Source organism: Chiloscyllium plagiosum, unplaced genomic scaffold, assembly GCF_037043375.1.
Source record: "Chiloscyllium plagiosum isolate Xiang-an unplaced genomic scaffold, Cpla_swu_hap1 HiC_scaffold_48, whole genome shotgun sequence".
Lineage (NCBI taxonomy): Eukaryota > Metazoa > Chordata > Chondrichthyes > Orectolobiformes > Hemiscylliidae > Chiloscyllium > Chiloscyllium plagiosum.
This window is the reverse complement of record NW_028270186.1, coordinates 5,710,567-5,734,903: the sequence shown is the minus strand read 5'-3', so window position 1 is coordinate 5,734,903 and position 24,337 is coordinate 5,710,567. Positions and strand designations below refer to the sequence as shown.

Sequence of the window (24,337 nt, the reverse complement as noted above, 5' to 3'; positions counted from 1 at the left end):
CCAGATCACGCTGTGTCTGCAGGATACAGATCACCCAGATCACGCTGTGTCTGCAGGATACAGATCACCCAGATCACGCTGTGTCTGCAGCCTGACATGACATTGGTGAACAGTGAGGGATCATTTTTCCAATTCTACTCTGGGGAGATGTGACTAGGAAAATTGCTGAATCGTCTAACCCTTACCCTCCACCTGCAGTCTTTCTCCTCTGTAACATTGAGAATGGAGAGCTGGGAGGATTACACTCAGTCTCCTTACCTGAGGAAGGCTATTCCAGTCACGATGGGAATGCAGTGATGGTTCCCCACACTGACCCCTCAGACTATCTGCACTGGGGTTTAGAAGAATCCGGTAGCATTTGGTAGAAACCTATAAATTCAAAGATGAGTCACCAGCATAAACTCAGGGAGTTATGTTGCTGAGTAACCAGGAGATCCAGAACCAAGGCTCACAGTCTCAGGATACAGGGTGGGACTGAGCTGAGGAGAAATGGCTTCACCCAGAGAGCGGGGAGCCTGTGGGATTCTCTGGTACAGAGAGTGGTTGATGCCAGAGTATTTCCAGAAAGGGTCCAATGTAATTCCTTGGAAGAAAAGGGCTGAAACGGGATGGGGAGGTGGGAGCAGGAGCCTGTGTGGATGATCAGCCATGATCACAGTGAATGACAGGACAGACTCTGAGGGCTGAATGGCCTGCTCCTGTTGTGTGCATCACTTGGACTGTGGCTGAGGTGACGTTCCAAGAGGAACTGAGGTGTGCCTTGCCCCATTGTTGTGAGAGTTCATGATGATATTTAATTTGCCTCCATTCCCCTCCCCTTGAAAAGTGTGGACTGTGTCTCGTTCTCCCCTCTCTCTCTCTCTCTCTCTCGGCTGGGGACAGACAGTGCAGTTCAGCTAAATAACACAGCCATGTTCCAAATTCAGCCTCTTACACAATCTGTCAGACTCTGCCCATCTGCCCATGGAACGGGGCTTTAAAATGCTGACCTCCCGTTCCAAAGGCACCAGGCAGTGACTGCTGTTTGATGCTGATCCTCACAGTATGGACTCCGTTCAGCTGGGGTGCAGTCACGCACAGACTGGAAGTGAACTGAGTGAAGGCCCTTGGCCAGCCAGCACTGTCAGTAATCCTGGAGGAGAAAGTGAGGTCTGCAGATGCTGGAGATCAGAGCTGAAAATGTGTTGCTGGAAAAGCGCAGCAGGTCAGGCAGCACCCAAGGAGCAGGAGAATCGACGTTTCGGGCATAAGCCCTTCTTCAGTAATCCTGCTCTACTGCCAGTACATCCCCACGGCACCTTCTCCTCTGACAGCACAGGCTGTGACCCTCTCCCTCCTCCCAATCCAAGGCAGCAGAAATACCTCCTGTACTCACTGCTCACAATGTGGTCTCCTCTACACAGGGTAAACAAAATCCCCACTGAGCAACCAATCCACAGAGCAGCTCCATTCTGTCCACACAGCACCCATGCTGCCTGACCAACATGTCGGTCTCAGGCTTGCTGCAGTGCTCCAGTGATGTAGAAACAGCATCTCCTTTTCCGGGTGGGGACCCTGCAGCCTTCTATAGAATTTAAGACATTGAGTTCAGTAACTGGAGAACTTGATGGAATCTTTCTGTACTGATCTTACCCATCCCCAAACCCAGTCTTGTTATGACATGCGTTGCATTGCGTTCAGCTAACCCATTGACACCCACTCTTGGGACCAAGGAGCACATTTCATGGTTTGCTTTCAGAACAGATTACCCATTCTCTATAATTCTGAGCTCCCATCATCACTTAGTCAGCTTCTCTTCTTACCTGAGTTACCGTCAATAATTCCCTCATTTACCTCCCCTTTTCACATCTCTCTTTCTGAGCTCCACCTCCACGTATCCACGCAACACTCCCTTCTCCCCCAACCTCACCTTTAGCTTAAGTACCAACGTTTTCCTCACCGCTGTCATATCTGATGGAGAATCTACTGACTGAAAGCGTTAACTCACACATGCTGAGTGAGAATATTATGGCTTTAAAAGGTGTAATTTTTCCTGTTTTTTTTAAAGCAAGGTCTTAAAACCGAGCTGTCCATTTGATTCCAATAACAGAAGCAACTTGTGAGGCCTTGGGTAATTTTTTTAAAAGTTGGAACTATAGAAGCAGCCTGACTGGGTGGAGTCAAGCTCCCTCAGAACCAAGGTTTTAGTTTCAGTTTTGCAGTTGCAGTTGCCTCTGGGGTCCTGAAGCTGGGGTTTGGAAACTTTAGAATATCTCGCTCTTGCTCTCTCTCCTCTCAGTTTTCTCTTGATGTTCTTTCCTCATGGACTGGAAAATCCCATGTGAGACAATCTATTTTACTGAATTTGCCTTTGCCAAGGGTGTGTTTATAGGAAGTGACTATATTGGAACAGTTACTGTTACATTTCCCAGCAGAGGTCATTTATTCTAAGGTATTTTTTACTTTTGTATATATTTGATGGGGTACAAATGAAGTGTACTTTCCTTCCAACCTGGTAGCTTGACCAATCAAATTGCATCTGGAATGCACTGCCTTAAAGGCACTTTCCTTTAAGATAAGGACAAGTTTGGGTCAAGGCTATCCCCTGAATGTATTTGGAGGGGGGTTTGGTGTGGTCGATAACAGTTGCCTGACCTCCTGAGTATTTCCAACTATTCCTGTTTCAGTTTCTTGTGATTATACTGCTGCCAAAAAGCGGACAGTTCTCTCGTGAGGAGCAGCACAGTGACTAACTGCTCCCGATCAGATGTACCTGTGGCTTTCCGTCTTCCTCTTCTTTGTGGTAACATAGATAGACACCCCGAAGGACAAACCAGCGTTGGTGCCATTGTTTCACAAGTGACCTCCGTTTCTTCAACCAGCCTGACTTGACGGGACGTTCCAATGTGTTGGGTGATGATGATCTGTGTGACACAGCACAGTGTTCACCTGGCATCACACTCTTTGATCGACCTAGCAACAGTTAGCAAACAAACACAAATCACAAAACATAACTTTCAATCACTCATCCCCAGCTTCCAGGAGGGGGTTCCACAATCTGTCACATACTCAAGTACAGGAGTACAGCGAAAACTCTACAATGTCCCCATTCCCAGCACCACCCGAGGTACAAAACCTTTCTTTTTACAAAGTAGAAAAAGAAGAAAATAAAGTTGAGAAGTTTGACATGACTATCCTTAAGTGCTCAGACATACTGGGGTCACATTTCCTACATCTCCCCTGACTGGGATTGATTTTCCTCTAAGGGGATTGATCTCATCTGTACTGGGATCGATCCCCTCCGTACTGGGATCGATCCCCTCCGTACTGGGATCAATCTCCTCCGTACTGGGAATGATCCCCTCCGTACTGGGAATGATCCCCTCCATACTGGGATTGATTTTCCTCTGTAAGGGGATAGATCCCTTCTGTACTGGGAATGATCCCCTCTATACAGAGAATGATCCCCTCCGTACTGGGATCGATCTCGTCCGTACTGGGATCAATCTCCTCTGTACTGGGATCAATCTCCTCCGTACTGGGATTGATCTCGTCCGTATTGGGAATGATCCCCTCCGTACTGGGATCAATCTCTTCCGTACTGGGATCGATCTCCTCCGTACTGGGATCGATTTTCCTCTGTACTGGGAATGATCCCCTCTGTACTGGGAATGATCCCCTCCGTACTGGGATCGATCTCCTCTGAACTGGGATTGATTTTCCTCTGTCAGGGGATAGATCCCCTCCGTACAGGAATAGATCCCCTCTGTACTGGGTTCCATCCCCTCCGTACTGGGGATTATCCCCTCCATACTGGGTTCCATCCTCTGTACTGGGAATGATCTCCTCCGTACTGGGTTCCATCCCTCTGTACTGGGAATGATCTCCTCCATACAGGGATAGATCCCCTCTGTATTGGGTTCCATCCCCTCCATACTGGGGATTATCCCCTCCGTACTGGGTTCCATCCCCTCCGTACTGGGTTCCATCCCCTCCGTACTGGGTTCCATCCCCTCTGTACTGGGTTACATCCCCTCTGTACTGGGTTACATCCCCTCCCTACTGGGAATGATCCCTTCCCTACTGGGAATGATCCCCTCCCTACTGGGAATGATCCCCTCCCTACTGGGTTCCATCCCCTCCCTACTGGGTTCCATCCCCTCCCTACTGGGAATGATCTCCTCCGTACTGGGTTCCATCCCCCCCGTACTGGGAATGATCCCCTCTGTACTGGGTTCCATCCCCTCCGTACTGGGTTCCATCCCCTCCGTACTGGGTTCCATCCCCTCCGTACTGGGTTACATCCCCTCCGTACTGGGTTCCATCCCCTCCGTACTGGGTTACATCCCCTCTGTACTGGGAATGCTCCCCTCTGTACTGGGAATAATCCCCTCCCTACTGGGTTCCATCCCCTCTGTACTGGGAATGATCTCCTCCGTATTGGGTTCCATCCCCTCTGTACTGGGAATGATCCCCTCTGTACTAGGAATGATCTCCTCTGTACTGGGTTCCACCCCCCCAACCCCCCCCCCCCCCGTACTGGGAATGATCCCCTCCATACTGGGTTACATCCCCTCTGTACTGGGAATGATCTCCTCCATACTGGGTTCCATCCCCTCTGTACAGGGAATGATCTCCTCTGTACTAGGAATGATCTCCTCTGTACTGGGTTCCATCCCCCCGTACTGGGAATGATCCTCTCTGTACTGGGTTCCATCCCCTCCCTACTGGGTTCCATCCCCTCCCTACTGGGTTACATCCCCTCTGTACTGGGAATGATCTCCTCCGTACTAGGTTCCATCCCCACCGTACTGGGAATGATCCCCTCTGTACTAGGAATGATCCCCACCGTACTGGGAATGATCCCCTCCGTACTGGGTTCCATCCCCCCCGTACTGGGAATGATCCCTCCGTACTGGGTTACATCCCCTCCGTACTGGGTTCCATCCCCTCCGTACTGGGAATGATCCCCTCCATACTGGGTTCCATCCCCCCGTACTGGGAATGATCCCCTCCGTACTGGGTTCCATCCCCTCCGTACTGGGAATGATCCCCTCTGTACTGGGTTCCATCCCCTCCGTACTGGGTTCCATCCCCTCCGTACTGGGTTCCATCCCTCCGTACTGGGAATGATCACCTCCGTACTGGGTTCCATCCCCTCCGTACTGGGTTCCATCCCCTCCGTACTGGGAATGATCCCCTCCGTACTGGGTTCCATCCCCTCCGTACTGGGTTCCATCCCCTCCGTACTGGGTTCCATCCCTCCGTACTGGGAATGATCACCTCCGTACTGGGTTCCATCCCCTCCGTACTGGGTTCCATCCCCTCCGTACTGGGAATGATCCCCTCCGTACTGGGTTCCATCCCCTCCGTACTGGGAATGATCCCCTCCGTACTGGGTTCCATCCCCTCCCTACTGGGAATGATCTCCTCCGTACTGGGTTCCATCCCCTCTGTACTGGGTTCCATCCCCTCCGTACTGGGTTCCATCCCCTCCGTACTGGGTTCCATCCCTCCGTACTGGGAATGATCACCTCCGTACTGGGTTCCATCCCCTCCGTACTGGGTTCCATCCCCTCCGTACTGGGAATGATCCCCTCCGTACTGGGTTCCATCCCCTCCGTACCAGGAATGATCCCCTCCGTACTGGGTTCCATCCCCTCCGTACTGGGAATGATCCCCTCCGTACTGGGTTCCATCCCCTCCGTACCAGGAATGATCCCCTCCGTACTGGGTTCCATCCCCTCCGTACTGGGAATGATCCCCTCCGTACTGGGTTCCATCCCCTCCCTACTGGGAATGATCTCCTCCGTACTGGGTTCCATCCCCTCTGTACTGGGTTGCATCCCCTCTGTACTGGGTTACATCCCCTCTGTACTGGGAATGATCCCCTCCGTACTGGGTTCCATCCCCTCCGTACTGGGAATGATCCCCTCCGTACTGGGTTCCATCCCCTCCGTACCAGGAATGATCCCCTCCGTACTGGGTTCCATCCCCTCCGTACTGGGAATGATCCCCTCCGTACTGGGTTCCATCCCCTCCCTACTGGGAATGATCCCCTCCCTACTGGGTTCCATCCCCTCCCTACTGGGAATGATCTCCTCCGTACTGGGTTCCATCCCCCCCGTACTGGGAATGATCTCCTCTGTACTGGGTTCCATCACCCCCGTACTGGGAATGATCCCCTCTGTACTGGGTTCCATCCCCTCCATACTGGGTTCCATCCCCTCCATACTGGGTTCCATCCCCTCCATACTGGGTTACATCCCCTCTGTACTGGGTTCCATCCCCTCCGTACTGGGTTACATCCCCTCTGTACTGGGAATGCTCCCCTCTGTACTGGGAACAATCCCCTCCCTACTGGGTTTCATCCCCTCTGTACTGGGAATGATCTCCTCCGTATTGGGTTCCATCCCCTCTGTACTGGGAATGATCCCCTCTGTACTAGGAATGATCTCCTCTGTACTGGGTTCCACCCCCCCACCCCCCCCCCACCCCCGTACTGGGAATGATCCCTCCATACTGGGTTACATCCCCTCTGTACTGGGAATGATCTCCTCCATACTGGGTTCCATCCCCTCTGTACAGGGAATGATCTCCTCTGTACTAGGAATGATCTCCTCTGTACTGGGTTCCATCCCCGCGTACTGGGAATGATCCTCTCTGTACTGGGTTCCATCCCCTCCCTACTGGGTTCCATCCCCTCCCTACTGGGTTACATCCCCTCTGTACTGGGAATGATCTCCTCCGTACTAGGTTCCATCCCCCCCGTACTGGGAATGATCCCCTCTGTACTAGGAATGATCCCCACCGTACTGGGAATGATCCCCTCCGTACTGGGTTCCATCCCCCCCGTACTGGGTTCCATCCCCTCCGTACTGGGAATGATCCCCTCCATACTGGGTTCCATCCCCCCGTACTGGGAATGATCCCCTCCGTACTGGGTTCCATCCCCTCCGTACTGGGAATGATCCCCTCCGTACTGGGTTCCATCCCCTCCGTACTGGGTTCCATCCCTCCGTACTGGGAATGATCACCTCCGTACTGGGTTCCATCCCCTCCGTACTGGGTTCCATCCCCTCCGTACTGGGAATGATCCCCTCCGTACTGGGTTCCATCCCCTCTGTACTGGGAATGATCCCCTCCGTACTGGGTTCCATCCCCTCCGTACTGGGTTCCATCCCTCCGTACTGGGAATGATCACCTCTGTACTGGGTTCCATCCCCTCCGTACTGGGTTCCATCCCCTCTGTACTGGGAATGATCCCCTCCGTACTGGGTTCCATCCCCTCCGTACTGGGAATGATCCCCTCCGTACTGGGTTCCATCCCCTCTGTACTGGGAATGATCCCCTCCGTACTGGGTTCCATCCCCTCTGTACTGGGAATGATCCCCTCCGTACTGGGTTCCATCCCCTCTGTACCTGGCATTGTCAGGTTGTGGGACTGACATTACATGATGGAACTGACTGTTACCAGCAAGAGCAGTGTCCCTTGGAATGCTGAGTAAAAAGGCACATCAGAACAGCTCATCGTACTGGTGTGAAAAATAAGGCAGAAGTGGTTGCATTCAGTTTGAGATGGTGCAGTCTTTCACATGAATGAAGAGGTGATTGAGTGCATTGTGTGAGCAGCTCATTCCCCACCCAGTGAAAAAGGGCCAGAGTTTGGAAGTGATTTGTTTCTGAAATTCATGCTCGTCTGATTGACAAAAGGAGAAAGGTGGATCTGTCAGAAAGCCAAGATGTGAACCCTAGCCGTTACAAACTGTAAGGCGTTTGCAGTATCTGTTCAGAGCTGAATCGCCAGGAAAACAGGAGTGTGACAGTCAAAATCCTGGAATTCCCTCCCTCAGGGAATTGTGGATTAACTTACAACACACAGACTGCAGCAGCTCCAAGGAGGCAGCTCACGCCCACCTTCTCAAGGTGGCAACGAGGGACAGGCAGGAAATGCTGGGCCCAGCCAGTGACCCCCATGTCCCATGAGGGAATAAGAACAGCAGACGTTGTGTGAAAGTATCTGACATCCCACTTTGTCCTGGAGAATGACTTTGCAGTGCTCAGAGACGGTCTGGGATGTGTCTGAACGACTTGGTTCCATTGTTCAATGGCAAAGTTCAGGAGAGGTTTCAAAGTCTCTGGTTCTCATTAACACAGAGTGACATGGCATTCTTATTGAGAGCACAGCCATCTCCATGAACAGCTGCTTGCTTTGTCTCCTCTTGAGCTGACAGAGCCGTCAAGTGTGCCTTCGAACAGCAGCACTCTCTCTTGACCCCTTGTCCTGTTTTCGACTGGAGTTGGTCTATTCAGTAGTAACACCCAGCAAAGTTATTCTGCAACCTCTGAGTTCCCTTCAGGGTCAGGGTCACCCACCCACACAGCCCTGTCGAAACTGACCGTCAGTTGAAGATTTCCCCTTGAGGATGAATTGCGTCCTTTTTCTCTCAGTCACAAAAGAGTACACCATCGAGACAGGGAAATGGACTGATAAGGTCAACTCAGGGGATAGTCCAAGGCAGGTTTAGAGTGGGGAGTGAACTCCATCTGTTCTTTTTGTCCATAAGACATGAGAACAGCAGGAGGCCATTCAGCCCATCGAGTCGACTCCGCCATTCACTGAGATTGGGGCTAAAATGATCTTCCTGAACTCCTCTTTCCTGCCTGTTCCGCACAGCCCTTCGTTCCCCCTCACTGATTACAAATCTGTCTCAGCCTTGAATAGACCCCCCAGCCTCACCATCCCTCTGCAGGAAAGAATCCCACAGCTTCACTCCCCTCAGACAGAAGAAACTCCTCCTCATCACTCCCTTTCTCTGAGACGACACCCTCTGGTCCCAGACTCTCCCACAAGGGGAAACAGCCTCCCCGCATCTACTCCACCAAGATCTGGCCTGAACCTCTCATGAAGCAGAGTTGTGTGTTTAGAAGTGAAGGAGACATTGGGAGAATTGCACGTCGTAGCCCTTCAAAGCATCGATCAAGGCTCCCCTCCCTGTCGGCAGTCTGTGATTTTAACCCTGGCTCCCTTTGCACTCTGTGCTCCACTACCCACCTGGACTACAGAAGGAACTGCATGGCATTCTGCTGGTGACTCATCTTCAACCTCAGGATACCAGCCCAGGCCAGAGGCATAGCTGCAAAACCATGAAGCTGGTTTCTCCCTGGCCTGTGGTTCCCTCAACTCGGACACAAGACCCAGATCGGAAAGTGAGATCGACACAGTCTGCTAGCACCACGTACTGAGTAGGCAGGTCGAGAGTCTCACTCACTCGCTCACTCGCTCACACACTCTCACACTCTCACACACACACACAGACTCACATCCCCCCTTTGAGGGTTGCAGGGCTTGACCTTGCCTGACATCCCCAGGGCCACACCGTGGGAGTGCAGCACTGTCATTGAAGGGCAGTGTTGGCTCAGAGGATGAGGTCAGCACTCTGCTCCCTGCCCTACAGCAGCCTGAACATGACCCTAGGTGAGGCTGAGAGGTGGCACGAGTGCATCGCTGCAAGGGCGAGAGAGCTGTGAGGAAAACAGGAAGTAATGCAGGAAGCTCTCAGCAGAGTCAGGCAGCAGAATGCACTGACTGAGAGGCTGAGAAACCCAGTTCCCCTTCCCCACAGCCTGTACTCCCCAGCATATACCTCAGGGCTGCCCCAGTCCCCACACCACACTGAGCTGGCCTCACACAGTGTGGAAGCAGGCTATTCAGCCCATCGAGTCCACACTGACCCTCCAGACAGCATCCCACCCTATCCCCGTAACCCTGCATTTCCCATGGCTAATCCACTGAAACCTGCACACCTTTGGACTGAGAGGAAACTGGAGCACCCAGAGGAAACCCACACAGACACAGGGAGGATGTGCAAACTCCCACACAGACAGTTGCCTGAGGGTGGAATTGAACCTTGGTGCCTGGTGCTGTGAGGCAGCAATACTAACCACTGAGCAACCGTGCTGCCCTAAAGACTGGGCCTGTTTTACCCTCGAAGAGTGGGATGTCTGTCCAAGGGAGATGGGAGCAGAGAATACACACCATGATGGAGATGGATAACATGCTGAGGGCGATAGACAGTGATGAGAGGAAGGAACAATTCCCCCTTGATGAACAACCAGGGGCCAGAGACCGAAGCTAAGGGGCAGGAGGTTTCGAGGGGATGTGAGAGAGATATATCTCACCCAGAGAGTGGTGGGACTCACTGCCTGTGAGAGTGGGAGAGGCAGAAACCTCCATCACATCGAGAAAGTTGAGGTGTACACTTGTGATGGCCAGGTTATGGGCCAAGTGCTGGGAAATAGGGTTAGAGCAGCGAGGTGCTTGTTTCTGGACCAGGACAGACTCAATGGGCTGAACAGCCTGATTTTGTGCTGTAGACCTCTCTGACTCGAAATGCTTTGGGATTTTTTGCTGCCTGTGCAAAGGCCTTTGAGAACACAAGTCTTTTTTTTTAAAAGCATGATGTGACCTGAGTTTCATCTTCTCAGCTCCTCAACCTGCCTACACCCCCTCACATCTGTTCGGCTGATTTCCTGTGATATATCTTGACCCAGCGGGGGGGGAGGAGAAGGGGTTATTTCTGGCAGTGCATGTTGTATGTGACAGTATCACCAATATGTGTGTGACTCAGCTGGGAGTGCACACAGTGCTCTGTGTGTTTGTCTCTCTCTGTAGGCCTGGACACTGTCTTCCAGGTCCTTATCCCAAACCACCATCCCACCTACCGCTCCCCACCACCCCCTACACAGACACACACACTCTCACTCTCTCCCCCTCTCTTTCTCTCTTGCACACGCACACACACACACACAGCCTTGTTTTTGTTCTCAAACAGGCTGCCATTGTTGGTCACCATGGCCCCCATTAGTAGCTACTGATTCCCCCCTGACTGACCATTTCCCATTTCTTTGTCCACACACTGTTTGTGTGTGTCTCTCTCTGTCTCTCTCTCTCTCTCACTCTCTCTCTCACACTGTCTCTGTCTCTCTTGCTCTCCACAGATGCTGCCAAGATCCACTGAGTTGCTCCAGCAATTTCTCTTGGTGTTTTTGGATTCTGGCTAGCAAGAGATGGTCAACACAGGAGCAGAGTCGAGGAGTGTGGTGCTGGAAAGGCACAGCAGGTCAGGCAGCATCTGAGGAGCAGGAGAATCGACATTTCAGGCCAGAGCCCTTCTTCAGGAATGAGGCTTGTGGGCTGAGGGGGGCGGGGGATGCTGAGAGATAAAAATGGGAGCCCGGCACTACTCCCTCACCCCTCTCCAAAATCTGCATTTGCCAAAATGCAAGCTCCACGTTTCACAGCCAAAGGCCAATTGGATGGCTTTGTGTCAAGTGACCCTGATTTCACTAAGACCCTGAACAGCAGAACATGACCCCTAGTCCATGCCCTCCTAGCTCAGTTGCTAGCTGATACCGACTCGTCGTTCTGAGCAGAAACGCAGCCCTCTTCCACCTTCCAGGTCTCTCAGAGTCACCAAACCTCCCTCCATCACTCGCCCAAACTCTTCCAGAGCCCCCATACCTCCTCAGAGGGCATTCCAAGGTGTTATGACAATGCTCACCTTCAGATGGGGAAGACGGTGAGCAATCATTGGAGATTCGCTTTGCTGCAGTCAGCAGGACTATCGCATGGGGGCAGGAAAACATGCTTTAGACCTGAGAGGGCCAGGGAGGAACATGGTGACAACATCCAGATAACCAGGCCCAATGCTCTGGAGCTGTGGATTTCAATTCCACCCCACCCTGCACCGTAACTGGTGCAATTCCTAATCCGGTTCCTAGCCACCTGGAAGATGAAAGACATCTCCATCATAGTGACTACAAACCTACTGCCAGAAACAAATACACCCTGTCCACCCTCTATTCCCCCATGTCCTGACTTCAGGGAAAGACATCTGCCCCCTCTACCCTGCACATGACTCCAGGCCCACACCAATGTGGTTGACCCTTCCCTGCCCTCTGTTCAAGGGCAATTAGGGACGGGCACCAAACAGCGGTCTTATCAATGAACCCACGTTCTACCAAAGTACGTGTTTTGTTTATAAAGTCCAGAGAAAGGAAGCTGTGGGAATCTAAAGGAGTCAGCAGAGGGTGTTGTCTTTTACAGTCATTGGTCGTGGATTCTGAGTGAAACAGAGAGAATCACCGACTGAAAGCCAGGAGTAAATCTGGAGTGGGTTCTGTAATCCATTGCCAAATGGACAGTGATCATGAGGACATCTGTCTAATTGGTGTCTGACGAGGGATATCTTCACTCTTGTTTTGAGTCTCAGTTGCCTTCTGTGAATTGTTTGTCCCTGTTGATTAGGTTAGGTTACATTACAGTGTGGAAACAGGCCCTTCGGCCCAACAAGTCCACACCGACCCGCTGAAGCGCAACCCACCCATACCCCAACCCCTACCCCTACATTTACATTTACCCCTTTACCTAACACTACAGGCAATTTAGTATGGCCAATTCACCTGACCTGCACATCTTTGGACTGTGGGAGGAAACCGGAGCACCCGGAGGAAACCCACACAGACACGGGGAGAATGTGCAAACTCCACACAGACAGTTGCCTGAGGCGGGAATTGAACCCTGGTCTCTGGTGCTGTGAGGCAGCAGTGCTAACCACTGTGCCACCGTGCCACCCCCTTTGCTTTTAATTTGTTTGTTACAGTAAAAGTCTTCCGACTTGTAACCTCGTTGACCAATTCCTTTAACTTGGTCAGCGAGGAGTCCAATGTTTCTTTTTGTTTTCGAAGTTCTGGGTGGATTTGGAGATTGTAACAAGGTCCTGATCCTATGCTTTAGGACATCAGGCTGCTGGATCTCAGATACACAAACAGCAAGCACTTGGAGCAGATACCAGTGGGTTAGCACCACCCAGGGAATGGAAAACTAGATACCCCAGTTTGTGTAGAGGGTCAACGTTCACAGCAAAACTCAGCGAAACCTGTGTCAAGACCAGTTCTTGTTCCAATTTCATTCTGAGTGGGCCATTTCCTGACACTGCCTGTGCCTGCACGTGTGTCTGAGAAATGGCAGTATTTGATAATAAAGATCTGTGGGTCAAGAAGACAGGAGGCTCTTCCCAAACCACTGAGCACTGGAAATGTTCCGGCCCTCACCTCTCCCTGTGTCTGCCCACCCCACTGTTAGAATGGCCTGGGCTCTGAAGAAGACTGACTGAACACATGTACTCTGTTCCTCTCTCTCTATCTCCACACATGTTGCCAGACTGACGAGGTTTCCCCAGCACTGGGGGTTTTTGTTTGAGATTGGTGGGTTTGATGATGGGTCAGTGTGCTGAGTTAGTCTACATGTAAGGTACAGCAGCTCTCAGCTCTGCCTGAGGGAGAGTACAAGCTCTCTTGCCTTGCCTGAGCTGAGTAAGCTGAGCTAGTTTCCCCATTGAAGATGTACAGTCTCTCCAGCACTGCAGCGTTATCAGCAAAGCCACATCCTGTAACAGAACTCAACTAACACGGGTGCAATCTTCTTGCTGAACTTTCAGACATCAAAACAAGCTTTGACTTGCACAGTCCACCCCCATGCCTCCCTTTCTGATGCCTCTGTGTGAGTGCACAATCACTTTCAGGAACACATCTGATTTTTCTCATGACCACTTTCTCCTCTCTCTCTCTCTCTCTCACACATTCAAGCTTACACATATACCTTACGCACACACACACCCCTAGACCCATGCACACTCACTCACACTTCACTCACTCACTCACATACACACATTTACTCTCACACGCACACACACTTATTTAGACACACATTCACACACACACTCACTTGTTCTCACACAGACGCACACTCACTCACATTCTCACTCACACAGTGTCTTGAGGAGTTCAGGTCTGAGGAGACAGCAATGGGAAAGGGAAAATAACAACCCCACTTCCCCAGCAGCTATCCTCTGCGTGATCACTTTGATGAGCTGGAGGAAATGCCAGTGCACGCTGGTGACTGGCTCTCTAGTTTCTAACTGCGAATTCCTCTACATTACAGTTAGTTATACTGTAGACTAGACAGTACGATATTGTGTACCACGTCCCTCCCGTCACTCCTACATACTTCAAAGATCAACACCCTGCCTGTGATTCCAACACTGCTGTCCTTTCCAATGTTGTTCAACATTGATATCGTCCATTGACAGGACAGGTATCACTCTTGTCAGCTCTCAGTCTAGAGCAGCACAGTGGCTCAATGGTTAGCACTGCTGCCTCACAGCACCAGGGACCTGGGTTCAATTCCAGCCTCAGGTGTGGAGTTTGCACGTTCTCCCCGTGTCAACATGGGTTTGTTCTGGTTTCCTCCCACAGTTCAAAGATGTGCAGGCCAGGTGAATTGGCCAGCCTACGTTGCCTGATAATGTTCAGGGATGTGTAGACTAGGTGCATTAGTCAGGGGTATAAAGAGGTTGGGGGATGGGTTCCTCTTTGAGGAACTGTTTCCACACAGGAGGGATTCTAATTCAATGAAGTCCTCCTTTTGCAAACTCTGTCATTGTCATGAAGTGATCATGTCCAGAGAATCTGTCTGAGTGTTATGAACTGAGTGATAAACGTGCACCAGGATAGCAGGGACAGCTCCCTCCTCTGACAGTGTAGGTGTCTAAGAGGTTTAATCTTTCAGAGGATTGAACACTGGGAGTTTGCTGAAGAACTCTATCACTGCCTGTCAGGGTTGCACATTTTCAGGCCCATCATCAGGGACACAGGTCATATTTGGAACTGGGAGAGGTTGGCTGATTTCCCCCCTTTTGTGGTTCAGTGAGGGAACTCCGGGGATAATGGATCCTGTTCTGGCCACTTGGTGGGAGCACGCTCAGGGGGGCTGCATGTTCTCATGTGGTTCCTTCAGCCTCCTGCAGACACAGGGCTTGATATTATCAGAAGGATGAGGAACGGATTATAAGCTGTCAGCCCTGACAGTTTGGGGAGAGAGAAGACGTAATCTCTCACACCCTTGTGTGTCCTGACCTCCAGCCTGGGAGTTCACCTTCTCCCTGTATCCCGATATCCACCTGCCACCTGGCAGGGATTGGTTCCAGTGCTGTTTATATTCCCTTCCTTTCTGCACACACGCACACACTGTATGGCCCATCGTGCCTGTAGGAGCTGTTCGCCCAAAACAGTCATCGAGGTATACAGCGCAAAAACAGGCTCCTCCGTGCTGACCAGGTTTCCGAAATGGAACTGGTCACACATGCCCATATCCCCCGAACCTCTCCGAGCCACCTCCATGTTCAAATGGCTTTCAAATGTTGTCATTGTTCTCTTCGGTGCAGCTCCTGAATGCTGTTTGTTTGCAGCTCTATAAAACACGTTATTGCTGGACATTATCCCCCTCCAGCTCAGCTCTGAGCACTGAGACAGAAGTTGAATCCTGCTCTGTCCTTTCCCAGCAGGTCACCGAGCAGATGAGAACATGTCAGGTGGGATTGGTCCTGTTATTCTAACACTAAGCTTCCGAGTCCCTCTGCTGCTGTAGGAAAGCTCTACCTCCCAGGCTGGCTGTGTCCTCTTGGATTTGGCCATGGGTGCTCAGTTCCTTCAATCCCTCTTGGCTGAAATTAACTCTACAAACATTGAGAACTGAAAAAGGGAGGATCATGAGATTCAAAACGTTCTCTCTTCTGTCATCCCCACTCTGCCCACCAACAGGCGTGGAATGTTGGGTTCCTCCAACCCTCTCTCTTTTCTCTGATTGAAATGATTGATATGATTCCTTATCTTGCAGTCATATGTCCCAAAGCACCTCCCAGGATCCAGAATCCAATCTAACGTGACCCAGACGGAGTGCGGGTCCTTTGAGGGCAGGTAGTGATGGGCTTGGTTAAAGAGGAAGTGGAGGGGGATATGAATAAGGACTAGCTGAGTTCTCGATCCCAGCACCTGTCTGTCCATCGGTCTATCCGTTAGCCTGGCGCAGTAACTCAAGCTAGCTCAGCACTTGGAGAGTTATTGGGGCAGAGGGGGGGTGCTGCGAGATGTTCTCAAGACCGAGACAGAGACACAGACACAGAGGTAGGGGTAGGTGAAAGCACACAGGCACTTGAACATGAGGGGGAGACTTTTGTGAATGGTCACAGTGTTACATTGACCAGCAGCCAGGATCAGCACAGTCATCAAGATGGGTGGGTGCACTCAGGACTGGAGCACGGATCGAGCCAGGATCCAGGAACAGCTAAGGGTGGTCAAGGTGGACTATGAGATTGGGACAGGATGCTGGGCAGGAGCCCCTGTCAGTGCTGGCTCACTGTCTCACAATTCACAGGGATTCAGCTTTCTTTGTGTGCTGGGGGAACTGAGATCCCACTGCCAGGGATCACAGACTGGGATCCAACGTGGGATCAGGAATCATGGGACCAGGCTCCAAGATGGGAATCACAGCTCAGGCTCTGAGATGGGATCAGGGATCACAGACTGGGCCCATTCCAAGCTTTGTTTTGTGACCAGTTCCTGTGTCCGGCAGTGATTGTATTCCTGCCAATCTGGTGTCTCACCAAAATACCCAGCACCAGAAACAAGGGAGAGACATGAAGCTTCCATGGTAGGAGAGCAGTGTCTACCTGAAGTGTAGGTTAGTCCCCACGAGAATGTCCCCCAGAGGCTCTGAACTTTCAAATCCCAGGGAGCGGGCCGCTTTCATATCAAGTTGGATAAACAGAGAGTGGATGGGAGTGAGAAAGGGATGAGATATGTTGATAGGGTGAGACAATGACAGGGCTAGGGGCAGGCTCATGTGGAACACCCACACAAGCCCCCAGCAGATGGGCCGAATGGTCTGTCAGTGCACTCTCTGGCAACAACAGCAGGCATTCAGATTACCCCTGTCCACTGAGAAGCAACAACAAGGCAGGGGTGGGTTTGTCAGTCATTGTCATGAGGTCATCTCCAATCCTCCTGCACAGTGAAACATTGAGGAGAACTGGGATAGAGGAGAGTCCAGTGTGGGCAAAGAGCTGGGCTTTGGCTTGGCTCTGACAGTGTTTTACACTGGGAAATTGGAGACTGGGCTAGCATTGGCACCAAGGGGAGAAGGGAAGGGAAGGGAAGGGTGAGGGTTAGACACCAGGAGATTGGGAGAATGGAGTGTCTACACTGTACAATCTACTCAGCCAGAGGTATTTAAGGTCAGGGCTTGGGGGAGACAACAGTCATGTCACTGGTCTGGCCATTTTACAGGCCCTAGATTAACACACTCAGGAAAGTGAGTTCAAATCCCACTCCGAAAGCTAGTGGAATTCCATAAGACACAGGAGGAGATAGGCTATTCAGCTCATCGGGTTTGCCCAGCCATTCAATCGTGGTTAATAAGTTTCTCAAATCCCATTTTCCTGCTTTCTGCCTGTAACCCTTGATCCCCTTGACAATCAAGAACCGATCCATCTCCGCCTTAAATATACTCAATGACCACAGCCTTCTGTGGCAATGAATTAAGTGAACTTTCCCGTACACAGTGTAGGAATGATGGCCACCATCATTGACGGTAGAAATCTGTGTCACTCTCATCTCCTCCTCGTTTTTGACAGGAAGAGGAAGTGCCTTTCTAATCCCCGTCTGACTCCACATCCATAGAATCCTCTCACTGTCTTGGAGTAATGGCCCAGTGAGCCAGTCAGTCCAATACCCAGGACTTGCCAAATCCCCCTGAGAGAGTAAAGGCAAGGTGAACATCAGTGTAGCTTGTAACACCAGCCAATAGAAGCCTACCAGGCAAACACCAGCACCTGGACATGGAAGCTGGAGAGGCATAGTCACATCTGACCACATCAAATGTTGAAGCAACCAATGTTGCTCAAGTAACGATGCATCTTTCAATCTGGATCATTAGTTATTGTCTCCATGCCCACGCCTGCAACCTCTCTTTCCGGTTCACTTTATTGCCTTACATAGACTGGAACTTGCTCACTCTGAGGCATTGTCATACACCTCTCAGGGAGTCAGCCCAATGGAGAATCCTGTTCATTCACCCTAACAGACAGACAGCAACGTTCCTCCAGCCCTCTCCAACCCAGTTCCCCCAAGGCTGTCCTGTGCACGGGGGATTGGCCTGGCATACAGGGATTCAAACAGAATACCAGCACTATCAGTCCCACCGTCACAAGCTGTGAAGGGCATCAGGCTCCTGACTGTCACTGTTTCTCCCCGTTCACCTCGGTAAGAATGACCAGTTCAGAGCTCTCGGTAGCCCCTCGCTTTCCACAGTAACTGGTTATAGATGCAGAGGGGGAGCTCCCCCCACACACACATACACACACAGACTGCAAAATGTCATGTGTTTCCTTCTCCAGCAGCTGTGATTCTGAGACCCCCTCCCCACACACACACTCACACTCAGCAAGGCTGGAAACTAACAGGCAGAAGGTGGGGGGAAGGGGCGATCACTCCTTACCTATTCGGTTGCCGTCTCCTTTCAGGTTGAAGTCCCAAACGTTGCGTGGTAGTTTCAGTGACATGATTTTCCTTTTCTGAAAGGATGGCACTGTGTTCTCTTCACTGTGTCGCAGGCGGCTGTCTTCAAAGCAGGTTGGTCCCCGACTCAGCCTGTACAGATGCCTACCAGCCCACATCCTTGTTCCTGCGTCAGCCGACTGTGACGAGTTAGAAAGCCAGCCACACGCAAAGGCAAGGCACCCGGCCTGCTCTCTCTATTTCACAACAACCCTGCGACTGATCCGAGTGGTTGTGCTGCAGTCCAACTCCGGACTCATGTTCCTGCCCACCTCAGGAAGGCCTCCTGGTGATCTTTGCAAAGAGTGAGTAGATGGTCATCTCATCTGCTGTGTGTTTGATCAACACATTCAGATCCTGAATCCATGTGGACGGAAGTCTCCATCTCTCTCTCTGTCCTCAGCTGACATTTTCAACATTGTGATTAATGTTGGCTAGATCCTGCAGGAAACGAGACTCAAGAAGGAGCAGAGAGAGAAAAGCTCAGGGCTGCAAATCCTCCTTAAGGATCATGGAATCCCTACAGTGTGGAAGCAGGCCATTTGGCCCATCGAATCTGCACCAATCCTCTAAAGAGTATTCCACCCAGATCCATCTATATCCCCCCCAACCCCCCCAAAACCCTATCCCTGAGACCCTATATTTCCCAGGGCTAACCCACCTCGCCTACACATCGCTCAACACTCGGGATAGTTTAGCATGGTCAATCCACCCGAACCTGCACATCTTTAGACTGTGGGAGGAAACCCACGCAGACACAGGGAGAACGTGCAAACTCCACACAGTCACCCAAGGCTGGAATCGAACCCGGATCCCTGGTGACTGTGCTAACCACTGAGTCACCGTAGGGTTAGGTCAACTCTGCCACCAAAGCTGAGAGGGTCAGAAGACGTTGATGGGAAGGGTTTTTGGAATGATGGATTCCAGGAACAGGGATAGGCCGGATTTCTCATTGGAACACAAGGGTGACATTAGCATGAAGGTGAGGATTTGACACAAGACATTGTGTTTCAGATTGTGAGCTGGGTGAACAGGAAGCAACTGTTCCCCTTAGTTGATGGCTCAGGAATAAGGGATAAGTGAAAGACAGGAGGTTTCCTGGGGATATTTCTCCCAGAGGAAGCTGGGCGTCTGGAAATCTCACCGCCTTTAAATTGGTCATGGATGTGTCAGTGGAGTTATTTGTCTGTGACATGATAATGCTCATCACAGGTCACATTCATGGCTATAGTCTGCACGTGGGAAAGTGACACTGGTGGGGGCAGCATTTGCTTTTGGCACTACGGATCTGATGGGCTGAATGGCCTCTTCGATACAGTGTGACTCTGTGAGGTGTTGGAACCCACGATGGGGGTGAAGGAGTGTATGGCTGAGACCTCCATAACCAGAGGAGGAGAGGTAGTGTAACCCCTTCTCCAGCCACTGACTCCCACATTGAGTCACTTTTGCACAGTGCATGTTCACGATTTGGGTTACACTGTGTGTTCCAGGGTAGGACTGTGTCTGCTGGTCAGTAGGCCTTTCAGAGACCTGGGTCATGGCAGTGTGTGTGACCCCGAGGTGTTAAACATCTCAGGCTCCGTCTTTTACAGCAGCCACCAGAGTCACAGCGTTAGTATTGGGTGAGACAGCAGAAGCTGCAAACAGCAGCTGCTAAATCTTCTTGCATCGCATTCTCAGATTCCAGGATGGGCTCGAGGCTAGGGGCTTGCTGACCCCAGTCTTTCACACTGAGATTGATGAGTGCACCCAACTGACAACAACAACTTGCATTTCTCTGAAGGTCAAGAAGGTCCCCAGACATTAGACTGAGAGAGGTGCCACCTAGCTCAGTCTAGCTTTCACAACAGCATTTGTCCTGTTTAGTTGATCCTTTATCCTCCCTCCCAGTTCTCCTGAGCCCCATTTGGATTCGGCCCACACTGATCTCCCTCAATAAAGACAATGGTTGCCTTCAGCCTTTGTCAGGTCTTGTTACAAAGGTTATGTTTTAATTGGCAGTGGGATCTCACCTTGATTGAAGCTCATCTATAAGAATCTGACCAAGTTACCAGAAGGAGAGAGAATTCCTGAAGCCTTGGCTGGGATTCTGATCCAGTCGGAGCCCACAGGAATTATGTTGTACAACAGTAAAATCTCTGTGAATCACCTGTAGCACCCAGTCAGACCCTGGGAACATCTGTGCAGCAAACTCCCTTCCGATCTCAGCACCAACTTCATGTCCATCGCCTCACTATTCCCTCAAATTGGAACCCCGTCCACCATGTTTTACAGCACAGGACGCCCTTCCACCCATTGTGACTGTACCAGCTCCTGAAAGAGATACCCAGCTAGTCTCAATCTCCATAGGCCTCTAAATTCATCCCTCTCCAATAAATACCCAGCATTCTTGGAGAGGCTCCCACCACGCTCTCAGGCAGCACCTTCCAAATCCTAACAACTCTGAGTAAAGATGCTTCTCCTCACCTCACCCCGAGCTCTCTTTGCTGACCATCTTTCAATTGTGAGCTTTCGTCACTGACACACCAACTCATGGGAAACACAAGATCTCCCTTTTACTCTGTCAAAATTGGTAACGAGTTTGAACACCTCAATAAGGTTTAGGTGTTAATCTTCCCTACTCCAAGGAGAATACACCCAATCTCTCTCAACTTTAATCTAAAATCTTTCATTCCTGGTATCATTTTCGTAAATCCCCTTTCAACTCTCTCCATCTTTAATATCCTTTGTTGAATCAGATGCTTTCTTTGCTTTTACACTCTATGCCTCTACTTATAAACCCCAGGATCCTACCAACCTTATTCCCAAGTGTTTCAGCTTGCCTGGCCACCTTCAGCAAATCATGCATGTGAAACCTGAGCTCCCTGTGCTCCTGTCCTGCCCACAGAGTTGTACCATTGAGCCTGTACTGTCTCTCCATGTTCCTTCCCCCAAAATACATTCCCTCACATTTCCCTGACAGGCAGCTGCCCATTTGGGTAAAAACAATGACTGCAGATGCTGGAAACCAGATTCTGGATCAGTGGGGCTGGAAGAGCACAGCAATTCAGGCAGCATCCAAGGAGCTTCGAAATCGACGTTTCGGGCAAAAGCCCTTCATCAGGAATAGAGCCAACATGTCAATGTCAGCACCATCCTCACAGTTCACTCTTCTCCCAAGCTGACTTAGTGTTAGCTGCCGGTTTACAAATTTTACCCTCAATAGACAATTGCAGAGCAATGCCACCATGCAGTTTTGCAGTCGGCCTGCAGTGGGGATGCAGAAACCCCTTGTGTTCACAGTCTGCTGTAAATCTCTAGCTCTATTTTATGTCCTACCCCCTGCTGTTCGTCATTTGAAACTCTGCCTCACTGTTAGCAGTGAGCACCATCTACTGGTGTGTTTATGGCTCATGTTACTGTGCATTCCAACGGTCAGAAGAAACACAGAGACAGCCAAAACAGGAGGAGACACAGGCCATTCAGCCCCTCGAACCAACCCCACTATTCAATAAGATCGTACTGGTCTGCTTGTGTTCCAAATTCCGCAGGCAGGGGGCAGTGTGCCCACATAGAGCTATCAGGGGGAAACCACTCGATGTGATTTACAGAGGCTTCAGTCAAATTCTCCTGTAAGAGATTCATGCATATCATTAAAATGCTTGGGTCTGGGGTGGTGTATGGAGTAACAAAGATAGAAACTTGGTTAGCAGACAGGAAACAAAGATCAGGAATGAATTAGATTACTTAGTGTGGAAACAGGCCCTTCGGCCCAACAAGTCCACACCAACCCACTGAAGTGCAATCCACCCAGACCTATACCCCTTCACCTAACACTATGAGCAACTTAGCATGGGCAAATCCACCCTAACCTGCACATCTTTGGACTGTCGGAGGAAACCCACGCAGACACAGGGAGAATGTGCAAACTCCACACAGACAGTTGCCTGAGGCGGGAATTGAACCCAGTGCTAACCATGCTGCCCACCGGTCCTTTCTGAATGGCAGGCCATAACAAGTGGGGTACTGTAAGGATCCACATTAGCACCCCAGCTATTCACAGTACAGGTTAATGATTTAGCTGAGCGAATCAATGTAAAAGTGAAACTTAGAATTCAAGAGGGAGAGAGATATAGCTCTGGTGGTGAAAGCTGGTGATGAAGGTATTGAGCATGGTCGGTGCACAATGGAGGGGCTGACTGGCCTACTCATGTTTCGATGTTACCACAGAGGGAGGGCAGAGGGGAGATGCTATCTAGGGCACTGCACGTGGAGGACAGCAGCAAGGTCAAAGGCCATTTTCTGAAACGGAGGAGCCAGTGTTGGACTGGAGTGGTCAAAGTTTAAAAATCACCCAACACCAGGTTATAGTCTAACAGGTTTATTTGGAAGCACACTAGCTTTCGGAGATCACAGGACACTGAATTCATAGCAAAAGATCACAGTGTCATGGAATGAACAAACCTCGGTATATCGTTTCAATTGCATGACCAAATCAACGTTGCTCCGTAGCATCTTGATCGTGTGAAGCCTGGCTCTCAGAGGGTTGGGTCGTTGCCACCAGCAAGGACAGGGAGTACTGCCTGATGCAGCTGCACTTGCTGACCAAGGAACCCAAGGAAAGGTCTGATGGAGAGACATCTCTCTCTCTCTCTCACACAGCCTGGATATGACAGGATCTTCCAGAGGAAGGGAGGAATGGCATTGGAAAAATCATCTGGAAGAGGTGTTGGAAGGCTGATGCATCCGTGGCTCAGGGGGATTAGGAAATAGCTGAAGAAGGGTTACAAGGCTTTCGAGGTCAGAGTTGGGAAGGGGCTAATAAAGCCAGGTAATCACTGGGTGCAGAATAAGGCCATTTGGCCCAGACTTGTGTACAAGTTCTCCAGCTGTCTTACACTTCACCAGATGTTGATGAACTGAGGCGACCTATTTTTGTGTTGGCCATTCCACCCTGGTGTCAGTGAGTACAAAGATAGAGAGAAACAGCAGTGCACAGTTCTCCACAGGCCCTGTGATAGCTCCTCCGGGAACCTAGCCAACTACAACCTGTCATTGTACCAGAGGGTCAGACAGCTAAGTAACAAGCAGCAAACTCCCAGACTGGGAAGCTGGTACAGTAGTCAAAGGTATCCGGACAGCAGACTGGCACCATTGCAGCTCCAGGAAGTGGGGGAGGTGTGAGTGAATATCAATAGCCCCATCTCACAACAGGCAGCACTCTTCAGAAGAATAATCTCCATGCTCTAATTACCTGAGCAAGGCCCCCAACATGGCTTCACCACTGCACAGCAGTCACAGGGGAGCTTGGTGTGTGTGGTGACATAAAAACGCAGCTGGTGTTGTACATTGGGCAGACCAGTTTGGAAACAGTACATCTGGGGACAACACCAAATAAATGGCTCACCATCATAACCCAGATGATGAATCATACATCCTCTCTCTTTTAACAGTGTGGACAAGAGACCGAGGAGCCCACACCTGAAATGGATGCAAATCCTCAAAGTTTCCTTCATGTTTGACAACTCTGCCGTTATTTTCCCATGGGAAGTTATCACTCAGAGAGACTCCAACTGGGGGGAAGCTGTCCAACAACAGAACAAAAACCTTCTCATGTGAATGGGCCATTGAGATGGAATTTGGAGCTGAGTTATAGGTGCTATCATCCCTGTTTGCCATTGTCTAGCAGCACCTGCTCTTAAATCCATTCTGCAACTTGTACCGTCTGAGAATCTGTTCATCCTCTTCTCTATTTTCTTTTTTAATTGGATGGGATTTCAGTCTTGCTTTTCTCACTCATCCCTAACCTGCCCTTGAGAAGGTGGGGTGCTGAGCTACATTCTTCAATCAGTGCAGTCAGTGAGCTACAGGTTACCTGGGAACAGGATTGTGACCCAGGGACAGTTCAGATAACAGCCACATA

General features: G+C 50.7%; 1 protein-coding gene across 1 annotated transcript in view; it reads right to left on the bottom strand.

The window, feature by feature from the left end:
• The window catches only part of LOC122543051 (rho GTPase-activating protein 25-like), a 45,592-nt gene extending 27,032 nt beyond the window's left edge, over window positions 1–18,560 (bottom strand). The window contains exons 1-2 of the mRNA XM_043681248.2: window positions 18,377–18,560; window positions 2,753–2,952 (exon numbers count right to left, since the gene is read on the bottom strand). Coding sequence (XP_043537183.1) covers window positions 2,753–2,952; window positions 18,377–18,554 — 378 coding nt within the window. The 5' untranslated portion in view covers window positions 18,555–18,560. The remainder of the gene's footprint in view (window positions 1–2,752; window positions 2,953–18,376) is intronic.
• Between the last annotated feature and the right edge of the window lie 5,777 nt (window positions 18,561–24,337).